The sequence below is a fragment of the Aphidius gifuensis genome, linkage group LG4, assembly GCF_014905175.1.
Source record: "Aphidius gifuensis isolate YNYX2018 linkage group LG4, ASM1490517v1, whole genome shotgun sequence".
Taxonomy (NCBI): Eukaryota; Metazoa; Arthropoda; class Insecta; order Hymenoptera; family Braconidae; genus Aphidius; species Aphidius gifuensis.
The window spans coordinates 3,513,098-3,531,845 of NC_057791.1; the positions used below are offsets into that span (position 1 = coordinate 3,513,098).

The 18,748-nt window shown below is 25.8% G+C and overlaps 1 protein-coding gene across 12 annotated transcripts in view; it reads right to left on the bottom strand.

Annotated features, from left to right (window-relative positions):
- Nucleotides 1-5,465: 5,465 nt before the first annotated feature.
- Nucleotides 5,466-18,748, bottom strand: part of LOC122854553 (rap guanine nucleotide exchange factor 6-like) — a 52,495-nt gene continuing 39,212 nt past the window's right edge. For 3 of the 12 annotated variants that reach the window (XM_044155334.1, XM_044155342.1, XM_044155340.1), the window contains 9 exons: nt 17,141-17,242; nt 15,111-15,155; nt 13,033-13,598; nt 10,403-12,957; nt 9,929-10,246; nt 9,135-9,251; nt 8,403-8,540; nt 7,432-7,686; nt 5,466-6,347 (listed from right to left, as the gene is read on the bottom strand). In XM_044155334.1, coding sequence (XP_044011269.1) covers nt 6,316-6,347; nt 7,432-7,686; nt 8,403-8,540; nt 9,135-9,251; nt 9,929-10,246; nt 10,403-12,957; nt 13,033-13,598; nt 15,111-15,155; nt 17,141-17,242 — 4,128 coding nt within the window. In that variant the 3' untranslated portion in view covers nt 5,466-6,315. The remainder of the gene's footprint in view (nt 6,348-7,431; nt 7,687-8,402; nt 8,541-9,134; nt 9,252-9,928; nt 10,247-10,402; nt 12,958-13,032; nt 13,599-15,110; nt 15,156-17,140; nt 17,243-18,748) is intronic. The other 9 variants (XM_044155338.1, XM_044155339.1, XM_044155335.1 and 6 more) reach the window with 8 other exon arrangements.

Here is an 18,748-nt window from a genome sequence, read left to right on the forward strand (position 1 = left end):
AAATTACTATTCTTTTGATATAAAATATCAACTATATATATATTATTTGACTTTATATTTATATTTATATTAATGTTTTCCGCGAATGACATATTTATAATAAAAATCGATACAAAAAGAAAAAAAATTTATATACATCCAGACACAATATGCATATTGCAAAATTTTTTTACCTAGAATTTTAAAATGTTCGGAATAATATTGCATACATATTATATTATGCATAATATTTTTTATCAATGTTGTTGTAAGTGTTAATTGAAACTGTTCATTTAATTTGTCTTACAAAAAACAGGTTTTTTCTATACTAAATAAAACAAATAATATTTACCAAGTAAAATGTCAATTTTACCTAATAAATTTCTAATATTTTAAATTAAAAATAAAAGTAAAATATTTATCTAGTTTTTATTATATAAAACTTGACATATATATTTTTAAAAAAATTTCCAATTTTTAAAATTTCAAAATTAATATAAATTCTTTATTATTTTATTTATTTTTTTTTTTCATAACTTGGAATGAACATTATCTTTCACATTTATCATGTTATGACCATAAATGTTGAGTGTTGTATTTGTGGATATCTGTGATGTACATTCTCCAGAGATCGACAAGTGTCACATCAAATAAAAAAATTTCTATAAATCAAATACAAGACTTTTCTCACTGATTTTTTTTTTTCTTCTGTTGGCTCTAAAAAATAAACGACTTTAACAATAATTATCATCATAAAATCATCATAAACGATAATAATTGCATTTAATTGTTCAAAATAATATTGCAGATAAACAACTTTGAAAACAACAAAAAAAGACTCGCTTATTTCAATGTCAGTTTGTTGTTTCTTTAAAAAAAAAGTTAATTTTACCTGGATCTTTCCAAAAGCATTTACGTAAAAAATATATATATATTTTAAAAGTAATAAAATGTAATTACAATTCATTACAATGTGTATCTCGATAAAACAACCTTGGTTATAATTTCTATGTTTCAAATATCACCCTTATACTTCTCAAATTACGTGTTTGAATGTTACAAGGCAAAAGTAGAATAAAGCATAAAATAATAAAAATAAATAAAATGAATAAAAAATTGTAATAAAATTTAAAAAAAAAATAACCAAAGAAATATATGATGAGGGTGAAGGCAGGGAGAGACACTTGAAAAAAAGTCGTTTGACTTAGCTGGGCATGTTCGACAATATATAATAGGTTGTTACGTTTATTACTTTGTGCTTTCTTCTCTCTTTTCTTCTCTTCTTTTCTCTCTGTCAAAATATACATATGCATATTTAATAATGGAGTCAAATAGCAAATACAACCTCGACTAATATCACATACGATTATTGAACTTTACATTCCGCATTATATTTCAATTTAATAAAAAAATAAAAAAAAATAATAATAATTATATGAATGATATATTTCAAGTAAAATTTTATGTTTAATAAAATTTAATTACAAACGATTAAAATGAATAATAAGGGTTTTTTTTTTTTAAATTCAATAAATTACCTTGAATAAATATGAGTGCAGAAATTAATTGAAAAAATATAAATTCCAATTTTTGATGATTAAAAATCCATTTGCGTGTAGATAATTATTTCCAGGTTATTTAATATGTCAATAAATTGTTTTTGGATGAAAAATAATTTATTTTAATACACAATTCACAACACTAGAGAAAAAACTTTATATATTTCAATAGTAAATATTGAGTGTTAAAATATATGATTTTATTTTTTTCGTATTTGTCGGCTTATTAGATAGCAAGTCTAAACTATTGGAGATTTTATTAAATAGACATTGATTTTAAAATTAAATAAGAAAAAAAAAAACTTTGTCAATAGAAAACACAATGAGTTCTAGAACCTCATAGATATTTATTTAATTTTTTTACGTATTTTTGAAAGTTATCAAACGTGATGAGCACACATAAAAAGACACGTGATTATTGAATTTTATTTTTTTATTTCACTGATTTTTACTCTGTACATAATAAGTAAACTCAAACATAATTTAAAAAAATAAATAATTTAAAAACACATGCACAAATTCAGCCGGAAGATAATAAAAAATTTAAAAAAAATCCACAAAATTGTACGTAATAAAATATCAAATACCATATAAGGAAAAAAAATCATACAAAAGAGCAAATAAAATGATTTTTTTTTTTATTTTGACTTACTCCAAAAATAATAAAATTAAATAAATAAAATTCAAGGTTTTTTAAGATTGAGTACAAAGTTTTTTTTGTCGAGGTCCAGAGGCACATGAACAATTGTAAAAAAAATAACTACGAGCGTGTCCACTGAGTGACCTTGACAAGTCGAAGGTCAGGGTTGATGATTGGGGAGTCAAAACACATACACAAAATAACACTTGAAACAATTATTAATATTAAAAATAAAAAAATAATTAAAATAAGACGTATATAGCTAATGTGATACCATACATAGATAAAACTTGACATGTGATTGTTAATTTATTAAATTAATATTTCAACACTTGAATCAATAATTTTCGCGGTATTTTTTATTGAATGATAATAGAAAAATATATATATAGTAATCGTGTAACGCAAGCGCACAGACTGATCAATGTTGTTACAGGTAAGAAAGGTTTTCAAGCAACTACTAGCCGGTAAGAGTTTGTTGCTTGTCTTTCTCTCCCCCTTAAAGTTTCTCAATGCATAGTATTCAATGTCTGCGGTGTGGTTTTTTTTTTTTTTCATTTTTTTTTATTTTTTTCAAAGAGAGAGGGAAATATAAATACGAATAAAACTCTCCATGATATGAACACCAGTGAGGGAACAAAAAAGAGTAGAGGAAATTCAACGACAAGTGGCGCATATAAGACATAAAAGTAGGGAGTAACATTATTTTTGGCCTTGATGGTAGGGAAAAAAAGATAAAATTGTCATCTTGAATCAGCAAAATATAAATTTCACTCTCATTCATCATATCTGAATGTCAAATGGTCAAAAAAGGAGAGAAAAAAAAACATTAATAAAACATTCAAAAGACTAGATGGTAGATTCAGTTAATTAAAAACAAAAAATTAGAAGTCATTTTTTAAATTATCATATTATTTACTTACCGGAAATATTAAAAATTCCAAGATTTTGTTATCTTTTAGCCCCTGAAAAATAATAAATGCAGAAAAAAAAAAGAGATGAATAGTACAAAATATTATTTTTAACAAGATGAATTTATCTAAAAATTATAGTTTAAAGTTTGTTTAAAAAACAAAGGATGCCTTGTAAATGGGAATAGTGATAAGGTGTAGTGTTGATGAGGGTCAAAAAAATACAATCTTTTTACATTTTAAAAAATACGTTATAGAGGGATAACTGGTCTAGAACAAGCAACAGGTGTTCTAGACCATTCGGTTGTTGTCATGTGGATGCATTCGCTTACACACCGGGTTGTTGAGGGCGGAAATGTAATATACAACTGGAAAAAACATGTTAATTTACCTTAGGGTGAATAAATAAAACATTGAATATTAACAACTTATATAATAAAACAGCATAACTGTTTTATTCGTCACTATTTTTATCAGTAATCATTCAGGCAAAATATAAGATTTCGTTGGAACTTTTCTAACGTAATATGTATTTCGAAAATCTTAACTACGAAAAATTAAATAAATAAAACGAATCATTTGGGTTGTTATTTGCATTTATTTATTTATTCTTTTTTTTTTGCATTTTGTATCTTCAAGTGGTACATCAACGATCAATTTTATATCACGGTCACAGTCGTTAGTAAAAAGTCATCGAAATAATTTAATTAATATAGAAAATAAATTTTAAAAATAATATAAATAATTCATTATTGTACTGTGATTCGAGTTTTATTAAACAAAGTAAATACAAAAGATTTATTATTTTTTTTTTTTTGATATAGTATCTTTTTCTTTTTTTATCAAATAAACATTGTCTTCTTGGTCACATCATTATTTAGAGCTTTAAATAATTAAAACATTTGTATAATTAAAAAAAAATTTATTGGAAGAATAAAAATAATCTTTCTGAATATTGATTGTTTTAATAAATCATTATTTTTTTGAGTTTATTTTTATATTTTTTTTTTTGCTACTCGTATTCTTATTTGTTACTATTTTTTTAAATAATTTTTATATTTATTTTTTTTTTTTTAAAAAAGAACAGCAAAATAATAAATATATTACAGAATTGGAAATTATTGATAGTCATTTTGTGAGAAAGTTCGAGATGCATTTTATGAAAAAAAGTTTAATTTTTTTTTTTTTTTTTATTACTCAAGTTCATATGATTGCACTTGGTAATTCAGTCGTGAAAAAAAATATAAAAAAAGTGCAGAATAATCAAGGTGTTAAAAGAAATGAAGAAGAAAAAAAAAAAACATTTTTTTTTAATAGTCATGATTGATAAATGATAAATAAATTTAAAATTTGATAGACAAAAAATACATCTCGTACTTTTATCACAATAAAGAAATTTAAATAATCATAAAACAGTACAATTTTATAATATATTTTTTTTTGTTTTTGCAATTAAATGCATTTTGGAATAAATAGCAGTATTTGCTAACTGCATTTTAATTATACATCAAAAGTAAAAGATGATTTTAATAACAGCAGAGATATTATTTTATGAAATTTTCTCGTAAACGTTGAGTAATATTTGTATTACGTTTTGTTATTCATTTTTTTTTTTTTTTTTTTTTGTATTTTTGTTATCAGGATATGTACAAGGAGAGATATATAAGACTCAATTATTATATGTTATTGATAATCCTGAATAATCAAATTTACAAAAATTTGATAAAACAGAATCTCATAGACAAAAAAATAATGTCAACTAATTGAACATTTTTTTCTAATTTTCAAGCCCAATTTATATAAGTTTGTCTTTTATTTTTATTTAAATATATATAAATATTTTATGTAATGCATATATTATTCATTCATTTTAGACATTGATATAGTTTATGATTTTTTAAATTTTTAAATAATGCACCTTGAGTGTAAATGGCGAATACAGAAATCAGTTTTTTCAATAATAATAATTAATTTTTTTTTTAATTTAATAAATTTAAAAGACAAATTAGGTCCGTTTTTATTATTTCATTTATTTTTTTTATTTTAAATACTTTTGTTTAAGTCCAATAAATCAATTGCATGCTGAACATGTATACATTAATAGTTAAAATTTAATTTTTCAAAAAATCTAATTTCATTATTTTTAGTCGAATTAAAAAAAGTATAAATATATTTTTTTTTAATCTGATACCGTTATCCGCATATTACATCACTCATTATAAATTAATCTCTGTTTAATCTTGCAATATTAAATTGTTATTAATATTTTTTTTTTTTTTTATTATTGTTGAATTGTATTATTATTTTCATTGTTTTGTTAAATATAATTTGCCCATAAAATAAAACATGCGATCTCATTTGGAGATTTATTTTTACTGTTTTTTTTTCTTTTTTTTTTTTCTGCTCTTAATTCTAGAATCTTCTCATTGGCCTTAAAAATTATTATTCTATTTTTTTTTTTTAATATTCTATTTACACCAACTTATGTAACTACGGAGTTTTTAAAAGGGCCTAAGCTTAAATTAAATATTATACAGATTGTTGATAATTTAATCAACTGTTTTACACGATATATAACATCTTTGGGTTCAATTTATTACACATTAATGTAGATTTTTTTTTATGTTAACATTTTATACTCGAGTTCTTAATTATTAATTTTCTTCTTTTGTTATTATTTTTTATACTTGTTATTATTTGTTCTTTGTGTGTTTATTTTAATTATTTTATTTGTCAATAATTTCAATAACTACTGGTCAATTTATTTATTGCCTTTTTAATGACATTTAATTTATCAAATTATTATTATTTGAATAATTTATTATCATTATTTATATTGACAAATACAACTTAAAGCTTTGATTTATTTATTCATTACTTTTTCTCTTCAATTCAAAATGCAAAATTTAATTGTTTTTGTATTTTTTTTAAATTAATCTTGAGCTTCATTGGATCAAATTTGCAAAATGAAAAATTCATTAAAACAATGCACAACATATGCGCGTACATTTAAAAATCAATATGATAATAATATTAATTTTTATTTTCCAATATTGTACTCAACTTCATTGTACTCGGAGTGAAAAAATAAAAAATAAAATACAATTTATAAATCACAATTGTGTTTGTCGAATTGATAGAGACAAATATCGACAGAAGAAAAATTAATTAAGGACGGTGAAGAAGTTTTTTTTTTTTTAATTCCTCACAATATTAGTAGTTATATTTACACAGCCGACACTTGAGCATCATCATCATCTGTAACATACAATAATAAATTAGCAAATCATGAATTAAATATTACAAAAAAAATAATGTTTATTAATAAAAAAAAAAATTCTCTAATGGGAAATTACAAGAGCGCACACACACACTTTATGAATTTATTTGTTTTTATTTATTTATATTATTTTTTAAATTCAATTTTTAAATGCAGGCGATAACTAAATCGATGCGAGCAAGCAAAAATCAAGCATCAAATTAAAAATGATAAATTCAATATAATAATGAATACTATTTCTTTTTTTGTTTGTTTTTTTTTCTTTTCTTTAAATTTAATTAATTATATATTGCTGAAATTTAATGAAATAAATTATTTGAAATATTGCAGTGGTTATGGCAAAAGATAAGCCTTAAAAACCACAAGCAAAGAGGCAAAGAGTGCAATAGTGCAAATTGTGAAATTCAAGTATTATTATTTGTAACACAGGCAACAAGTGTTTTTATTTATTTTTTTTCTTTTATTTTTTATTTATTTATTATTACTATATTTATATTATCAATTAATTAAAATATTACTAAATGCATTAAACACAAATTAACACAATAATATTAAACACAAACACATGGATGGAAAACTGTGGGTATATCTACAATCAAGTTATTACTGTTAAAAATACTATTACTCATTAAAATACAAAAAAAAAACATGAAAAAAAAATCTAGTATATATTCAATGAACTTGTTTATAGCCATCAAGACTAAATAATAAAATTAAATTGAGCATAATTTTATATTTTCATATAATAAAAAAAATAGAGAAAAAAAAAAAAATCATTTAACACCTCATCAACTAGCTCCAAGTATGTAACGGGTATTTTAATAAATTATCGAGAATGCAAAAATAAAAAAAAATTTTTTTGTCTTTAAATTTAAACAATCCGTTATTGGTGAATTAGCACGCAAATAAAAAATGATATTAAAAAATAGGTTCTATTTGTAAGATACTATAGATAGAGGATGAAGAAAAATATAACGTTAAATTTTTTTTTTTGTCTATTAAAATATTATTTTGATTTGGTTGGTTGGTTTTAAATTTTTTTTGTTTTATTTTGTGTAGTACCATCCTCGTGATTGGTGCGATAAGTAACTCCTTCATGACTGTGAGCACGACCAAGTCTATGCAATCTAGCCATTTGTGCAGCAACTTTGTACGCTGGTGGTTGACGACATGCACCAACAGATCCAAGTCCCGGTCTCATCATAATTCCATTACTTCCCATCATCATGTTATTTGTCATCATAAATGTACCACCTCCACTTTGATGCAATGATCCATGTAGTCCCATGCCCAATCCAATTCCCGTACTGCCAGTACCTGAAAATCCTCGACTGTCTGGTTCTCGGTTTTCCAAAGTAGCATGGGGTTTTTTTTTTATATCCAAAAACGCGTTAATAGAAAAAAATAAAAAAGCAACGTCGACAATCGAATAGATCCTAGTAATATTTTTTTTTTTTAATGGGCCAAATTTAAGTATCACGTGCATATAAAAATTTTACTTTACAAGACACTTGATCGATCATCGACGACACCCAAAAACCCAAATTTTCACACAAAAAGAAATACGGATTTTGTGTTTTTTTTTTCTTTATAATAATTAAAAATATAAAGATAAAAAAATTACAATAATATCGATAATATTTTAGCGATATTTATTCTGTAAAATTTATTACCAAAAAAACAAAAAAAAGAGACAATTTGTCAGAGAGAACGTGCAAAGACACCACAAAAATAAATTTATGCACACAAATAAATTCAGCAGCCAAGCAATAAAAGTAACGACTTTAGAGAAAAAAATAGCGTGAGCAAAGGCCAAGGCTTATTACAAAGCGAAGCAGTAAAAAAAAAAATTACAAATATGCGTTTAATAATATTCATGAAATATATCAATACATTATTTTTATTTGTAATATTTTTAGCTGAGTGTGTTAGAATCAAGTGTTGATGCAGAGTGATATGATTGAGGATAACTTCAAAATCTGATTATTGCTTATTGTTTTTTTTTACACAAGCATTGGATTATGGAGACTCACCTCGGGGGGGTTGGGATTGTTGGTCGTAATGGTGTTGATGATGGTGAGCATTATGATGAAGATGATTGTGGTTGACAGGAAGCGGAGGTAACACTGCGACTGCATGGGGAAATGGAGGTAGTCCACCTCGCATTGGTCCTGCACCACATTATATTTATAACCACGTATTTTTTTTTTTACTTATTTTGCTTGGTATATTACAAGTAGAAGAAAACAATTACCCAATGAAATTATACATCGCGACATTCAGCACATATTAGCATTAATTATAGTTAACAGAAAATAAACCTGAATTCACCTGAGGCAAAGGCAAAGATAAGCATTTAAATTTCAAAATAAAAGTTTCAATTTTAATAGATAAAAATATATTTAAATTTAATAATATTCATGAGGTTTATTTGAAACTTTTATTTTGAAATTAATAATATGATTTACCAACACCAAGAATTATCCCAAAAAAATAATTTTAATATAAAAAATATTTAAATATATATCCATGGGACATACGAAATTTAAAAACATTGCTTTTATTAAAAACTAACAAGTATTTAGAAAATGATTTGACCATAAAGCAAATTTTAATAAAAAAAAGCAATAGTTTAAAAATATTTCTTTTTTTTTATTTGATTTTTTAAAACTCTAATTGATAGGAAAAATAAATAAATATTATAATTTATGAGAATAAATAATTAAGAATTGATGGAAAATATATAGAACACGGTTTTTACGTACCTTGCATGGAAGAATGCCGCCTTTGGGTAGGTGGCGGACTTCCACCAGCTTCCACGCTGCTTCCACTGTGACTGTCAAGCTGTGTACTGTGACCACTATCACTGCTCGTCACTGAACCTACACAAATTTCCCCATCATACTCTATTTTCAACCCAATAAATCATCCCCCAATTCTACTTTTTAATAAAAAAAATAACTAATACTATATAGAGAATAGAAACAATATCTAATAGAAATTTTTTTCTAAAGCTTGAGCTACAAACACAAATTTTAAAAATCAGATAAATTTTTTAAAAACAATAATAATCAATTCCCGTATATCCCATGGTGACATTTACGAAAAAAATTTGATAAATATTTCGGTTTTACAAGTAATATGTATTTTAATATGAATATAATGACATGAAACATTGATGAATAAAATATAATAATATTGCAAAACGATTGTGCAAAACGTGCAAATAACAATGTAAATTTAATTATCATTTTTCATATGTAATAAATACTTTACAATATATATGTTTATTAATCTAGTCCGAATGTATGATTATTAAATAATGGCATAAATAATAATAACAGTTATAATAAAACGAGCAACACAAGTGCACCATGGTTCAAGGCCACATTAAAAAAAAAAAAAAAGCCGTTCTCTAAAAGTTAGTTTTTATATATTAAATTTTGATTATTTGAAGCTATTAAATGTAATTTATATTGATAAAAATGATCGTGTGTAGCTCAAATAACATATAGAGAATATTAAATAATGAATTTAAAATAAAAATTATAAAACTTACCACTTGTTAGTGTTTTTCTAAGTGGTTGTAAATTACTGAGACTTGTTACACTACTACTCTCAGCACTTAGATCAACTGGTGGTGGTAAACTTGATGGTGTATCACTGTGTGATCTTTCATGCATTGGTACACGACTACCAGAACCAACACGACGTGGTGCACCAGGACTTGGTTCAAGTCCACTGGAATGTAGTGCTAAACCAGGAACTGGTAATGCAGGTGGACAATGTTTTGGTTGATATGGTCTTGTTTTATGTGGATCTGATAGAGCAAGCATTTTTCTCACTGCTTGTGGTGATGCTGCTCCAAACTTTGTACCTAAAAATAATTAAATAATATATATTAGAAAAAAGAAAATTTAAAATTTTTTAAAAAAAAAAAAAAGCTTTGAAAAACCACAACAAGTTGCTGTTAATTTGAGAGAAAAAAAAAATAAAAAAAACGCTTGATTAGCTTAATTGGTAGATAAGCTACCTTGAATACTTTTTCTGCCCTCACTTGTACTACTGGCACTACTTGTTGTTGATAATGTTGGTGATGGATGACGTCTTCCTCTACTACCACCCATTGGTACTGATGCGGCAACTGTAACTGTAGCAGCATGTGGTTCACATTCAACTGATAAACCATGTAAACGTTCTTCATCAGTAATAACTTTCATATTAGCAAGATAAGCCTTAACTCGTCGAACCATTTGTGCTTCTTCAAACATTTTTTTTGGGTTTGGTGTAGCTGTTGATTTTTTTCTTCTTTTAACAGTTGCTGTTTGTCCACCTTGATTTGCTGTTGTCATTTGATTAAGTGCAACCATTGCTGAACTTGGTGGTTGACCACTTCTTTCAAGCATTGTTAATAAATCATATGGTGATGAACACATATTTGTTAATGTTCTAACTTCTTTAGCAATCATTCTTAATTTTTCAAAATTAACAAGATTTTCAACACGTGAATCATTACCAAGATGTATAAATGTTAAATCTTTTTTAACAACTGGATAAAATGGTATTATTGGTGGTTGTGTTTGTTCAGATGATACAAGTTGACGATATTTACTCATATTTCTACTTGGATCCATTAATTCTTGTAAATCACTAAATAATTTTTGATATTTACTTGGTAATTTTTCCCATGATGCACGTAATCTTGATACAGCAAGATGACCAAGACCAGATATAATAGCAAACATTGAATTAAAATTTTTACATTCTTTACATTGACGTGCTATTTTAATAAATTGTTTAATTATTTTACTTCTTCTAACAATATTATGTTCAGAACAAACTTCAGTTACAACCCAAAACATTTCTCTGTTGACTAGTTCAGAAAATTCACTCAACATAGGTACACCATACCTACTTTCAAGTTTAAATAAATCATCAACATATTCAGTTGATTCAATTTGACGAAATATACTAAAATCTTGTAATGTTAATTGTATTGCAACTTCAACAGCATTTAATTGTAAAAAATGTACTTGTGAATCACGTATTAATTCTGGTGCTTGTTCATCAGCAACAAGTGTTTCAGAAATACCATTTGTTTTTAAATAATATCTTGAACTAAGACCAATTCTTTCAGCAAGATTTTGTAATTGATCTGGTAATCTACGTTGTTTAATCATACCACCCTCACCAACACTAACTTCAGCAAGTGAATACATTGAACTTGAATCGGTAATACCAAATTCTTGTAATGCAAGCATAACAACTTCATGTGCTGTTGTTTCTTTATGTACAAGTAAATATTTACATGTTTGATCAGCTTTATATACTTTTAAAACATGCTCAGGATAATCAGTTGAACGTATATCATCATAACAATATAATGACGTTAAATCTGGATTACTACGTGAATGATATAAATTTGTTGTTGTTGTTGCTGTTGTTGTTGATGTTTGTGTTGTACCTGGTGGTGTATGTGGTGGTGCTATTGAATCATCGTGATGATGGTGATGATGATGATGTACACCATCATTAATAATATTCTTTGGTAATAAATTCATTTTCATTAGTGCTTTTTGAAATCTTTTTCTTGGACCAAGTGTCATAAAGCCTTTATTTTCTTTTTTAATATCTTTACATGGTGATGAATTATTATCTGTTATTAATAATGGTACACCACCAATCATTGTATTTAATTGATTACCATTTATAATTGGATCAACTAATGTTGATAATCTTGATCTTGGATCTTGTATTTTTTGTAATTCTGGTCTATTAACACGTCCACGTGGTCTTGGTGAATTATCTGGTACTTGTAGCATTTCTTTAAATTGTAAAAGATTTGATTTAACAGTTATACTTAAATGTGTTGAACCACGTAATATTTCTAATGCACGTGCATGACTAACATGATCAAAACGTTGTCCATTAACTTCTAATATTTGATCACCACGTTTTAAACCAACATCTTCAGCTTTTGAATTTTTATCAACTTTTGATATAAATATACCATATCCTCTTTCATAACCACCAAGTATACTAAAATTTAATACTTCATCACGACATGGACGTGCAAGTGTAACATTACGTGTACGTGCTTTAGCAGCACATGCAATATTTAATAATCTTTGTTGTCCAAGCATTTTTTCATGCTCAAGACCAGTTTCAAATGATTCTAAAAATTCCATCATTTCTGGATCTGTTTCAAAATCAGTAAAATGATTATTAACCCATAATAATACAACACGTGCAACACGATCACGTACTTGTGGTTGATTAAACCATTCAAGTAATTGATTTGCAACATGTAATGGACTATCAATAAATGTACGATGTGTTAATAAAAAATCTTCAACATATGTTGGATCAGTTATACTATTTTCTTCAATAAGTTGTAACATTAAACGTTCTGGTGTACCACGTATAACAACATGACCACGACGTGTATTACCATCAATAGCACCACGTAATTCAGTAACAAGTATAACACGACCATCAACTTCATGTCTTTTTGTATTTTCTTCACCTTGATGCTGAATTCTAAAATAATCAGCTTGTGTTACACACACAAATTGACAATCAGTACATCTGTAAATAAATAAATTAATAAATTAAAAATTAAATTAATAATCCAACATAAAGAACATTTTTTTAAATACTCACTTTGTTTTCATAACTCCACGATGTAATAATTTTTCCATTGTTGGTAATATACCAAAACTGTCACCAAGTTGTAATTGTTCAACTGAACCATCATTATGTTCAACTTCAACAGCACCATTTATTAATACACTCCAACTATCTAATTCTTCACCATCATTTAATACAACCATACCAGCTGGCTCAACAACAGCAAATACCATAACAGCACATAGTGCACGTCTAACAGCTAGGGTCATATTTGTAAATGCTTTAAGATGTTGAGTAAATTCTAATAATATTTCAATATCATCTTCAGTTCTTTCTGCTGGATCTTTTTCCAAGCATTCACGTACTGTATCTCTAACAGTAAGACTGTCCATACTTTCAGCAAGATCTTCTTCTTCATCACTATCAACAATTGATTCAACGAGGCCAGTAAAATCAACATCATCATTGTCTGCATCAAGAGAACCCTGTACAGATGTCATGGTGTCGGATCCACTATATGCTGAGCTTGTATCACTTGAATGACTACTTCTATTTGATTTTTGATAAAGCTCAGGCCTACCAGTCAAGCCCTGCGTAAACTGTAAGTAAATATTAATATTTAATCAATATATGCTGGCATTTAAAATAATAATTAATTAGAAAAATTATATAAAGTTTTAAATTTTTATAATCAATAAATTAATATAAAATAATAACATAAAAAAAAACACAAAGAGAGAGAAAGAGATGAACAAATAACAATAGAATAGTGTTGAGACAATTAATCATCATCATCATCATTCAAATTAATCATAAACAATTGCATTTTATCGTTCTCATAATAAAACAATAATAAGATCAGATATTAAATTATAACAATATAAGAATCATCTTTGTTCTATTGACAAATAAATTAAATTAAATGTAGGAATTTTCATTTTTCTTTTTTTTAAATTGTTTCTACATTTAATATATTTATACGAACATTTAAAATTATCGTCACGTTAATTGGCCACGAAGTTAGCATTAAAAATCAGAGATTGCATGTAAAGATATATATTTGATTAATTAAATATTTTGAAAAGTGTTTTTTTTTTTTTCTTTAATTAACAAACTGCAAATTAAATATCAATTAAAGAAATATATATTAATTGAAACAAAGTTTTTTTTAAATGATGAAAAAAAGAGGTTTATTAGTATTGAAAGGAATAGAGCATGATTGAGAAAGTCAAGGAGGTGATATCCTTGTTATGTTGAGAGGAAAAATACCAAGAATGGGCGTGATTTAAACTACGTGAGGAGTAGTTGCATTGCTAGAGGTGAGGTTAGCTTGCATTGAACATGACATCACGCACTTTGAACAAGTGCACACAATTAAAATAACATAATAAATACATGAAAATATAAAAATTTTAATATATTTTTAATAAATTATAATGATAAGATTAAAAAAATAAACAAAATAATCACTAGGGTGTATGTTGATATCATTCAACATGTGTATGATGCATTTTCTAAGCTATAAAAACGAAAACAACAACAACTGTCATTATATGTAAACAAATTAAATAAACATGATATTTTGGAGTTTTTTAAAGTTAAATGTCCTAATTATTTTATCAAGATCATGTTAAATATAACAGGATGAGATTTTGTGTTGTTATTTTTGTTTTTTTTTTCAGTGATTTCTGATAAATCAATGAAACGATGACGTGAGAAATTTAGCAAATAATAAAATCAAGTTAATACTGTTATGGGAAATTAATATATAAAAAAAATAAAATAACGCGTTATCGGGCCCCCCACGTCTTGTTTATATACAGAAAATATAAACTCGGTGATGTTGCTGCTCGGTTGTTGGTTGGCACCGAGAAAGGAGCGCGCCTGGCCAAGGCCATTTTGAGCAACAAGATTTCCACGCGCGCCTTCACGATCAACCAGCTAATACACAAACAACACATTAATTTATTTTTTTTTTTTCTTTTATTTTTTTTATCTAGTTAAAAAGGAAATAAATAAAAAAAGTACCCGATAAATGTACAGAACAAAAAGACTAAGAAATAAAATTAAAAAAAAAAACAAAAAAAAAAAAAAACCAAGAAACAACTCACTTGATACATGCCAAAAGCATCCATCCTCGCTGAACTTTGATCAAACTATTACACAGAAACAATACAACTGTCAATTAAATCCAAAATAACAATAAACACACTCACTAATTTGTTTTTTTTTTTTTTATATTAAAAATAATATACATAAATAAAAAAAAAAAAATTGTACATAGATAAAAAATTTAAAATATAAATTTGAAAAAAAAAAAAACATAAAGGTTATGTATAATTATTATTGTTTAGTCCAAAATAACATTTTTTATTAGTTGCACACAAATGCATAGTGTTTTTTTTTTTTTTTAATAACTTTTTATAATTTCACTCATAAGACGTAGGCAAAAAAAATAATAATAAAAAATAAAATACAGTCACACAGAAACAACACAGTTGAATTTAGATATTGTTTATTTGCATATGTGAATGATTTATATACACATGATAGTAAAATCATATTAATATATTTAATAATAATAACACACACATATGAAAAATATATAATATTTGTTCTTGCTCCACTTATTAACTTGGATTTGATTCACACGATAAATATACAACACAAAATAAATAATATGCAATTGAGCACGATGGCTTCGTTGAATTTTCTGTTGACTGCCATCAAGGTAGCGGTTTTACTCTGGATCGCGCGAGTCGCGACACATACATACACACTCACATAAACCTGGGATGCCTGGTATGACCCATGGCATATTACTGTTTTTATCTCTCTCTCTCTTTGTCATTCATTCACGGCTTTTATTACAACTTGCTCTGTCTTATTTATTTATTTTTTTAATTTTATCTCCCACTAGTTTATAACACACATATATACAAAGTCTTTTGCTCTCTCTTTTTAATTCACTCGTTTGATTACGAGTCTTTACGAGACTACGAGCGTCGTCTGGTTTAGTTGTTTTTAATACCACTATGAACGCTGATGTTGAGACTCGTGAATCAACCAATCATTGGGCTTTTATAGACTGATCACATGATCCCATTGAACGAGCCAGAACACCAGGGCCGTCACTATTTATTTTTCAAAAAAAAAAAAAAAATTAAAGCGATCCCACCTGTGGCTTTTCCAATCAAAATATTTTTTTATTTATTTAAATTTACATTGCATATTTAAATGTCATTGTTTTTATATTTTATTTATAATATTATTATTGTTCTATGATGATTAGTTTTTTTTTTTTCTTTTCATATAAGTAATTTGATTAACTTTTGATTATTTTGATTCATTTTAAGGGATAGTTTGAGATTGTTTAAGTATAGTATGTATATACAACAGGATGTTGATATAAAAATAATAATAATTATTATAAAATAATAAAGTGAATAAAAAAAAGGTAGTAGATGATTGGTTTTGCTTAGAGAGGTTTTACTTGGGCGGCCGGCGAAGAAAACAACTTGTGAGAGGCCAGTGGTCGACAACTTGAAACCCATGATTTATACGACCCGTTACATTGCATCTCTTTTTTTTTTTTTTTTCCTCATATAATATACTCCTCTCTACCTCTTATTTTCTTTCATTTGTAAAACCCTCCCGGTTCCTCAGCACAAGCAACCATCAACTTGGTCTACAACATCAAACTCTCACTTTTCCTTTTTCATTATTATTATTATATATTTTTTTTAACAAGCAACGCGCTTTCTTTTGAAATTGCTTGGCTCATTCAACAGCATATAGTTTATAATAATAAACGAGGAGTGACGACCCCGAGGCCAATCTTTACTATCACGCTTAAAAAAAATGTTTTACCTTATTTTTTTTTTCCACACAAACACCCCTGGGAACAATGATTACAATTATTCAAACTGATTTCCTCATTTTCTTTCGATAGATCTTAAATTATTCCGGAATTGACAAAATTCGAAAATTAAATGTAGTAAAATATTAGTACACCATCAATTCATTTATCTATTTATTCATTTTTCGATTTCGAAAGTGAAACGTGTCAAGATTTTGTGGTATAAATTTCTAGCAACAAAAAAAATATCAAATAGATAATAAAAATTATAACTGTATTTACCGTATCGTCAAAAACCAAATTGACTTGACGATGATCCGTGATGGGATGAGGATGTGGTGGACGATGCATTCTTCCACCTCCATGAACTTCCGCGTAATCAATCTGAAAAATAGAAAAATAGTTTTTAATTAATCCTTGAAGCTTTTAAAAATGAAAAAAATACATAACAGTAAATAAAAAACAATATATACAATTTTATTGATCTCATTGTGCAAATAAATTTCATCTTTTTTTCCTGATTTTTTTAAAAGAAAATTTAAAAAAAAAACCAATAAGTGAAATAATAATAAAAAAAAAGGAATCGCAGAAGAGGAAAAAACATAAATGTGTGTCGGGCAGGAACTCGTAGGCCGGACTTCCTGTTGATACACCAGGCACTTGTTCATCACACATACTTATAGTAACAACATATTTATACACAAAAAAAAACCCACTTTTCTATAACAATTATAGTATTCCCACAAAATACATAAACCCCTTTTTTAAATTGTATTTGTGTTTTTTATTTTCCTCAGTCGAATAATATTGAAATTCTTTTTTAAAAAATATTTAAAGCTCGTTTATTGTGTACACAAATTTAAAATATATATATTATCAATATAATTACTCGTTGGTTTACGTAAATCCAATATGGGGTATACCCTCTACATATTTTGATTAATGAGATGGTGAATTGCTTTGAGCTCAAATGTTAAAACCACATATACCCTAATAAATTTTCCACGAAATCCCTCAAAATTAATGGTAGCAAAAAGAAAGGGGTTGAAAAAAAATTATTACAAAACAAATTAATTTATTGTTGTTGTTGTTTTTAAAACTTGTATAATATATATTTATTTTATTTTAAAATTTTAATCGCTTTAACGTTTTATTTTATTTTTCTTTTTTTTTTATTACAAACTTATTTATTTTTTTTATATATTGTTTACATTGCATTGCACCGTGGAAATATAATACAAGCTGATGCAGAGTAGGTAATAAGGCTGCTTGAGGCCTGCAGTAGTTTGCATGGCTTCTTATCGCATCAGATGCATATATAGACATGAGTAAATGATATCACTAAACAACCGTATGATAAAAAATAAAAAAATATGATTCTGATCATTCTGTGTATACTGACGCAGTCGGCTAGAAAAAAAAAAATACCACGAATGATGCAATCGATAACGTTAAAATATCATTTTACAGTATGTTCAAAAAAATGTGTGACTAAATAATTTGGTATTTTTAAATTGTCAATGATTTACTGTATTGTATTACCTTGTAAAAATATTTTCATATTGTTTTATGAAATTAAAACAAACAAATTACCAAATATTTAAATAAAAATTTAACATGTTTTTAAAAAATTTATTAAACAATAATGAAAATTAAAATAATAAAATTTTTAAACACATTGTTAAATATTTTATTGAATTTATTATATATTATTATTATTTTTATTATGATTAAATATAATTTAAATTTCAAATAACCAGTTTAAAATGAGACTATTCAAGTTTATATAGATATTGTTTTTTTTTTTTATATATTTTATTAAGTTACTTTCTTTTGATGAAAAGACTCGTTTACTATTTAAAAATGACGAATATAATTCATGTATAATTC